The 8,740-nt window shown below is 48.3% G+C and overlaps 1 protein-coding gene across 1 annotated transcript; it reads left to right on the top strand.

The window, feature by feature from the left end:
- The first annotated feature begins 3,562 nt into the window (after window positions 1–3,562).
- Window positions 3,563–7,648, top strand: LOC109766701 (BTB/POZ domain and ankyrin repeat-containing protein NPR3). The gene is made up of 4 exons (XM_020325486.4): window positions 3,563–4,961; window positions 5,166–5,946; window positions 6,330–6,521; window positions 7,096–7,648. The coding sequence occupies exons 1-4, from the start codon at window positions 4,419–4,421 to the stop codon at window positions 7,368–7,370; spliced, it is 1,791 nt and encodes a 596-aa protein (XP_020181075.1). The 5' UTR covers window positions 3,563–4,418; the 3' UTR covers window positions 7,371–7,648.
- The last annotated feature ends 1,092 nt before the right edge of the window (window positions 7,649–8,740 follow it).

The following is an 8,740-nucleotide window of genomic DNA, read 5'->3' as shown; positions in this document are numbered from 1 at the left end:
TAAACATATTCTAAAAAACATGTTGAACCTTTTTTAAATACACATGCAAAAAAAAATTGAATGCATGACGAAAATTTTCAAATAACGTTAAAAATTTTAACACATGTGTAACATTTTCCATAAAAAGAACATGTTGAACATTTTTCAAACGCACAAAACACTTTCTTTAAACTCATGGCAGTCATAATTTTTTCTTAATAGCCAAAGCGGATTTTTGAAGAGGTACATAACAGCCAAAGCGGATTTTTGGAGCATGGTAGCCGCTGAGCATGTTTTTTGAACCGCCACTTGCTCGAATACATGGTTTGTGGTGGTTTAAAAGCATTGGGGTTGGATGTAACTGCCAAGGTCTTGTTCAATCCTGGACGCCACGACACATGCATGTCAGACACACATGCTTCTGTGTATTTAACCCAACTTCTTGCTTTCAGTACACGGGAAGAAAGAAGAGCGACACTATAAATGCTTCCGGCTGTGAAGTCGAAGCCGCGGTGACGGGGCCAGGTGGTATACGATGACGCGTGACAGGTTGTTCGTTCGGTGATCCTCCGTGATGCCAACCTTGCCTAGTTCCTTCGTAGTTCATCATCGGAGTCAGAGCTGCGTTGGCTTGTGTGGATTGTATGGAGTGTAGTGTTGCAGCTACTAGGGCTGTTGTTTTTCTTTTTCTTTGATCTTCGGATCTTCAGGTCCTAGGACCTTCACCACCTTGTTGTTTTTCGTTGCTCTCTGCTATTATCAATGAATGTCAGCGATGCTGGATCTTTCAAAAATAAATGCTTCCGGCAGAGATATGAGCAGCATTAATTCCTTCATCAGTATCCAACTCTCTTGCTTTTTATGCTGCAAGTGGGACTGGATTCCATTATTATTCTGTTCATGCATTTCGAACCAACCAACACAGATTATTCCGAGAGTTTTGTCCAAGCCGAGACCAGGGTTCGAAAATTCTAAGACATCGTCGTAGGTAAACCGCAACCTGCGGAGCTTGCAGTGCGTTTCTGGAAAAGGAAAAGCAGTACACCTTATCCCGATCACATCAATCATAGCTGGCGGATGAAAGCTCCGAGGATGGCCGTACATGCACGAGCTGGTGACATCGCATCGGCAAAGCCATGGGAAACGGGTGGAGAGGACGGCCGGAAAACGGCGGCCACGGAGCTCGGAGCGTGACGCGGACGTGGACGGGTAGGGCCAGTGCGATCCAGGTCCAGGCCAGGGGGCGTGCACCGGCGCCGGGACCGCCGACCCGACCGTGTCACGGCTCGGATGATCGGGGCGCGTGTCGTCTGAACCGTCGGCGCCGTCCGGCTTTGGTCGGGCCGTGCTTGCGGCTCCACGACTGGGAGAAAATATATGCCTCCACTCTGGTTTGAGTGAGAGATCTGTTTGAGACTTTGATTGATTGAGCCTAACTAACACGCTTTGCCACTCGATGCTAAGACAAGATATGATTCGAGCCCGATATCTTTCTCCCTCTCGATCTCTCTAGGCCAGGCTTTTTTGACCTTCTGCGACTCATCAAGTGCCAGCCCACACGCACGCATGTTCCACGCACACAGCACGCATCTCTCCGTGTTTAATGTATTTAATCCGTCATCGTACGTAGAGATACTACTACGAGAGACGGAGAACCGGAAGCCAGATCATAATTAATTAATGCTACCGGCCGAGAAGTGGCAATATTAATTCTAGTTGGTGTACATTCTTCACTAGGCATCTAGTAACTCATTTGCTTTATGCTGCAAGTGGGGCAGGATTTGGACATTATTTTGTTCCCAGCAAACTCTTAGTGCTAGCACTACCACAGAGACTTCAAATGTCAGGAGCTACTACCTCTCTGATCCGAGCTACTACCTCCGATCCATAAAACGTGTCGCGGTTTTGAGCTAATCCCAGTTCAAATCTACGGCACTTATATGAAGCAGGCGATGAGGCGCATCACCGAAGCCGTCGATGGCAGTGCCCGGGCAAGTGATATCGAGGCCTCAACGCTGATGGAGACGAGTGGAGTGCCGGTTTGTCGGAATCTTCTGTTGATCCAGCAATTTAGAAGGATAGTTGGGGTGGGCCCAACACGGCGGTGGGCGGGGACGGTGGGTCGGCGTCGGCCGAAGGCAGTGAAGTTAGGAAGTTTACGCCAGTGGTCTTAGGCGGTTTTGGGAAGAAGATGAAAAGGATGGTCAGAAGGTTAGGGCATCTCCAATGCCGGCCAGCAATTCCTCCGGTATATGTCCGTGGTCCGCAAACATGATGCGGATGTGAGCCATCCAACGCTAATTACAAAGTATGCAGCTAGGAGGAGAAAAAGTAGGTGAGGACCATGCATGTGGTGGGATATTGTGGTGTGTTGTTCGGCTCAGAGGAGAGGGTGATCATGCATGTGCGGAGAGAAAGAAGAGAAGAAGACCATGCGGAGGCTTTTGGTTGGTCAAGTGGATGTCCAGACTCCGGTATATCTCTCCTCCTTTTGTCTCCAATTTACCGAAAACGGACGTCAGGACCGCTTCGCGGACCGATACGGTTCCCCGTTGATTGCAAAAGTCAACAAATGTATCCAACCGGACATATACTGAAGCTTTGCGGGTCTTAAGTTGAAGATGCCGTTAAGGAGGCCATTTGGCCGTTCGTTTCGCATGGAACGGCCTAGAACAATCGATTTACAAAGAGAAACACCGGTTGACTAACTTTTAAATTAGCAAAGCGAAAATTCAACTCGGTGGCCAGGCTCATCTGTTCCCGGCCAGCCAAACAATCAAAACAAATGCTAGAAAAAATTTAAAAAAAAATTGTGTGTGGTAGATAATTTGATGCGTGATGTCCGCTCCAAATTTCGACTCATTTGGACACTTGAGCAGCACTCGGCAAAAAAGATAAATTGGGTCAGAACAGTGCATGAACAATAAACTTTTTTACGGACCCTGATTTTGTCTTTTTGCCGAGAGCTGCTCAAATGTTCAGATGAGTTGAAATTTGTATCGAACCTCACGCATCAAATTATCTACCACACGATTTTTATTTTTATTTTTGAATTTTTGTACTCCCTCTGTTCCACTTTATAATGTGCCTTTGTGTGTAGCGTTTATACCAATGTGTGAGCTGGCGTTCTTATTTGGACAGGATTTGCCCTCCGACTGCTTGCTCTGTCACAGCACATGGGTGTCTGCACCCGCGTTCCTGTGAACAGCCAAGGGCTACTTTTGTCCAAAGCAGCTTATGCGCACTACATTTCGGAATCTGGGCAAAAAAACTATGCGCATTAGAATATGGAATGGAGGGAGTAGTATTTGTTTTGATTTTTTTCGTCACGCAGGTGCAGCTGAGCCCGGAAGCAGAAACGTCGCACTCCAAGCAAAGCCGTATCTTTCTTTGTACCAGCATCTGTTGAACTTTAGATGTGCAAAGTTGTGTGCGCCATACACACATGTGCAGTGCAGGTGCAAAGAAGAGGTTCTAGAACATGTCCAGCCAGCTAGCCAGCCAGCCAGCAATCACCCGTCAAGTCGTCGTCCAGGTCGTCGCTTCCGCCGGTACACACACACACAGTGCCGACTTGGGCCTCGCTCCGATCCCCGCGGTGATTTTCTCGGACTAGAGTATTCCTTCCTCCCACGACTATTCTCCCGGCGACGTCACCGCGGTGACGTCCGGTAAGCCGGTCACCGCCCCCGACGGGCCGTGACCCCATCACACCCCTCACCTCACGCGCACCACCCAAGCAAATCCCGCACGTTCCTGCGTGTGTGGTATCTCGCAGAAGCAGCCAAGAGAAGTGAGGAGGGGACTAAAAATAATCACGGCGCGCGCCGCGGATAATCCTTTTCCGGGCAGCCAGCCGCGAAATTTCCCGATAAGAGCAGCCGCGGGCGGCGCTTCCGCGTTTGGTTCGCCACACTTGCTTGCAGATTAGCCGCTGCGGCTTCCCCTTCTCGACCAACTCCAAAATCCGCGGCGTGCGTACCGGCCGTTCCGTTCCAGCTTCTTGTGCCTGTTGTGGCAAGAAGAAATCCGCGCTGTTTGGGGCCTCGTTTGAGCAGGAGTATCCTCGCTTTTTCCTGTTGGGAGTTCCTGCTTGCTGCTCTGCCCTTTCGTCGGGTTTCTTGGAAGAGATTCATGCTTCCTTCGTGACATCTTGTCATCTTTTTTGCTTGATTTGCATGGTTTTCTTGGGTTCTTGCCGGAGGATTTGCCCCTTTTAGAGCTCGGATTCCTCCGCAAGATCCACCACTTCCGCAATCATTTGAGCTCGTGCGGTTCAATCGTGGGAGCATGGGACAAAAGCTTCTTCCGTCCTTGGGGACAAAAGCTTGTGCTCGGATTTGACACCATGCCAAGCATCATCAAGTAGACGCGAGCGAGCTTCTAGAACCTTCTGCTAGCTTCCTCCTGCCCACTCCCCGTCCACGCGACATACATACATGGAGACGTCGACCGTCACCTACTCCTCCTCCTCGCCGCCCCCTTCCTCCTCGCCGCCGCAGCAGGCCGAGCAGGCCGCCGACCTCGACGCCGTCAGCCTCGGCCGCCTCAGCGCCAACCTCGAGCGCCTCCTCGACCCGGCCTTCCTCAGCTGCGCGGACGCCGACGTGGTCCTCGCGGACGACGCCGGCGTCGTCGGCGTCCACCGCTGCATCCTCGCCGCTAGGAGCGGCTTCTTCCTCGACCACTTCTCCAATAGGCTCGCCAACCCCGCCGCCGGCGAGAAGGAGAAGGAGAAGGAGAGGCCGCGGCTGGAGCTCGCGGAGCTGGTCCCGGGCGGGCGCCACATCGGCCGCGACGCCCTCGTCGCCGTCCTTGGGTACCTCTACACCGGCCGCCTCAAGCCGCCGCCGCGGGACTCCGCGGTGTGCGTGGACGAGCGGTGCCCGCACGAGGCCTGCCGCCCGGCGATAGACTTCGTGGTGGAGTCCACCTACGCCGCCTCCGGCTTCCAGATCTCCGAGCTCGTCTCGCTCTTCCAGGTAATAATAATCAGCAACAGATACTACCTCTGACAAGCTGAACAACACATACATATACACCTGACGATGCATTGCTACAGTTATGTCAGGAATGAAATACAAATACTGCAAATTGTTCATCATTTCTGGTGAAAGAAAAGAAATTTGTTGATCAGTGAATCACCCAAATGTGAAGAATTTTGATTTATGATTTTGATTTTGCAGCGTCGTCTGTCCGACTTTGTAAACATAGCTCTGGTGGAGGACATAGTGCCCATCGTTCACGTTGCGTCCACCTGCCAGCTCCATGAGCTGCTCAGCCAGTGCATTCAAAGGATTGCAGGATCGAATGTCGACAGCCGGTACCTCGAGAAGGAGCTTCCAGACGAGGCATTTGCCAAGGTCAAGGAGTTCCGGCGATACTCGCTGCACGACGATTCGGACGAGTTCATCCTGGACCCTGAGCACGCCAAGAAGGTCAGGAACATCCACAAGGCCCTGGACTGTGACGACGTCGACCTGGTCGGCCTGCTCCTGCAAGAGTCTGCGATCACCTTGGACGATGCATTGGCCATACACTATGCCGCCGCCTATTGCGAGCCCAAAGTGCTAGCTTTGCTCTTGAAGCTGGACCCTGCCGGTGACTGCGTAAACGTCAACCTGAAGAATGACAGTGGGTACACACCATTGCATTTGGCTTGCATGAGGCGGGAGCCGCAGATCCTTCTCTCGCTTATCGAGAAGGGCGCGTCCGTGGTGGAGAGGACGCACGATGGGCGCGACGCGCTTACCATCTGCAAGAGACTGACAACAGAGAAAGACTGCAACAAGAAGCTTGAGAAATGCAAGGAGAGAAGCAAGGCTTACTTGTGCATTGACATCCTTGAGCAGGAGATCAAGAGGAAATCCTTCATCTTCGAGGAGCTCCTTTCGGCAGAGGTTTCGGTCGCCACACCTTTGCTGGTTGACAATTTCCACATGAGGCTCATAAACTTGGAAAACAGAGGTTTGCACATTTTACTTTGGTTTAATATATATTTTGTAGTTGGACTTCTCAGTAAGACCATAGTGAGGTGTATTTGCGCTTGTGATGTTTTAATATATGATCTCATGGTAGAGAGAGTTTTGACAATTCGGTGCTCTTTTCCTTCTCTTGAATTTAGAAGCACAGGTTTCTGACAGGCTTAGTTTTTTCTTAGTAGTATTTGCTATTTGTGATAGCGATACGCTCCAGTTACTTGCTATGTTGTGTAGCACAAAAGGAGGAAATCTAATACTGAAAGCAGTATCAGCAGAGTTATACTGCTGTTACCTTTTCTTTTCCTAGCTAGAAAGAAGCATACAGTGCTTAAAATCATTGCTAAAAAATATTTGTGTGTGTCTATGCAGTTGCCTTTGCAAGAATATTCTTCCCTTCTGAAGCCAAGCTTGTCATGCGTATAGCACAAGCAGATTCAACCGAAGAGTTTGCCGGTCTCACGTCAGCTAATTTCAGTAAACTGAAGGAGGTTGACCTAAATGAGACCCCTACAATGCAGAACAGGAGACTGCGGGAACGCCTTGATGCCTTGACAAAGACAGGTGATTTAAACATAATCATGCATCTGTTATAAAATGGGTATTGCTTCAGCATTTCTCCTTGCTAATAGATTTACGAATCTTCGAGCAAAAATTGGCTAGTTTAAGGAGCTCCAAATATTTTTACTCGTGAATACAATTTTGAAGTATAACGAAGAACACATTAACAGCCCAAGGTATCGTCATGTACCATTTACAGGATAGTTCAATCTAGTAGGATAGGAACTAACTAAAGGGCAGATTAGATTGCCGTGGGTATGCGATGATGGCTTTCATGACCTAGCATACAAGATTTGATTTGGCTTAGGTTCTGATCAACGAAAACGCGTTTGCTTGAACTAACCGATATGTGGTCTTCAATTTTGCTTTTACATTAAATTTTCTTTACCATACGTCCCCTCAACTTACATTACCTGTTTTGCTTTAAGATACAGAACCTATTTGCAAATAGGAGACTTATGCAAACCCCTTATAAACTCTTCCAGTACTCTTCTTTATGGATAAATGTGTCACATGGTAACTGGTGCTATGTAGTCTGTATTTTTTTTTATTAAATAAACTTGTGTTTCTGTTTCAGTTGAGCTAGGGCGAAAGTACTTCCCGCATTGTTCGGATGTTCTCGACAAGTTCCTCATGGAAGAATCCACCGATCTGCACTTCCTTGAAAGCGGCAGTGCTGAGGACCAGTACACCAGGAGGACGCGCTTCTCTGAGCTCAAAGAGGATGTGAGGAAGGCCTTCAGCAAAGACAAGGCCGTTGCAGCCATAGCCTCATCGACGTCCTCGTCTTCGCCGAGGGGTGATGGAAAGGTTAGTAGACATGGTCACAAGAAGGCGAGGCTGTCGCGGTGATATGTATGCTCGATGTCGCCAAGTCGGTAGGTTAACGACGGATCCGTCGAGCGCAGGCGCGTGATGGCTTCGGAGAGGTGGGGTGGGGGGAAGCTAGCAAGGTTTTGTTGACAGTTTGTAGTGCAGTGAAACCATGTATGTAGATGTATGTAACCAAGCAAGCATATCGGTTCTAGTTTGTTTGTTGCTTGGTGCATTTCTTGTAGTTTACTGTGGTTTGACATGTGACAGGCTTCAGTAGATGATTTTTAATCGCCGGTGACCGCTCTTCACAGTCATTGTATCCATCTTGCATGCTCAGGCCTCTTGGTAGGATCAAACTGATTTTGAAGGTTCGTTTGAAGGTTCAGGCATGATGAATATGCATGGACTGCTAATCTTGAGAACGCCAGGGATTTGTGCATAAACATGAAACATCAACAGTAGTGTTGGTGATCGAAAACACGCACACCCATGCAGATAGTGAATTCGATCAAAGAAAAACTAGGAAAAAATTAAAAAAAAATGGATTTTTGGTACATCAAACATTTGTCGACCATTCTACTCATGCACGATGTTTTTGTGAGGAATGACACCCTAGTGAAGTGGAATGACACCCTAGTGAAATAAATACAATCCCACCCTACTATTCCTTGAAACAATATTTTCGAATGTAGCTTTGATTTTGTCATTTTTTTTTGCTGGAATATCAAGGGTGTCGTTTCTTTGTGAAACTTTATATGCTACTCCCTCCGTCCCAAAATATAAGAACGTCTTTCATACTAGTTTAGTATGAAAAACGTTGTTATATTTGGGACAGAGGGAGTAGTATACAAGTCGGCCATGTATGTTATGGGAAGAAATCAGATTTTATTATTTATTTTTTCTATTTTTCTTTTCTTTTCAATTTTGGTATTCCCAAGGAGTTTCCATGGAACCATGTTCCAAAAATCCGCATCCCATCAGAGATGCTCTTGAAAAGGTCATGCGACCATTGAAATATTGGTCTCTGCCCTAAAATCAGAGGGCAAAAGGAAGGTAGATGGATACTCCCTTCGTTCCGAATTACTTGTCACAGAAATGAATATATCTAAAACTGAAAAATGTCTAGATACATCCATTTCTATGACGAGTAATTCTGAACGGAGGGAGTAGATAGAAAGATATGCTTGCTAGATAATTGTTGCTGTTGCAGCCAAGTGCTACCGGGTATCCGTTCCGTTCCAGGTCCAGCGGTTGGTTGGTGCTGTGGCGGAAGAGAGAGAAAAGGGATAACGCCCGTGTGGTCGCGCGTCCGTTTCGTTTGCACGGGACGATCGAGATTCGGGAGCACTTGCCGCCCACTAACCTAACCCGACTCCATCGTGGCCCCTCTTGTCTCGCTGGAGCAC

This window comes from Aegilops tauschii, chromosome 4 (assembly GCF_002575655.3).
Source record: "Aegilops tauschii subsp. strangulata cultivar AL8/78 chromosome 4, Aet v6.0, whole genome shotgun sequence".
NCBI lineage: Eukaryota > Viridiplantae > Streptophyta > Magnoliopsida > Poales > Poaceae > Aegilops > Aegilops tauschii.
This window is presented reverse-complemented; position numbering and strand designations above follow the sequence as displayed.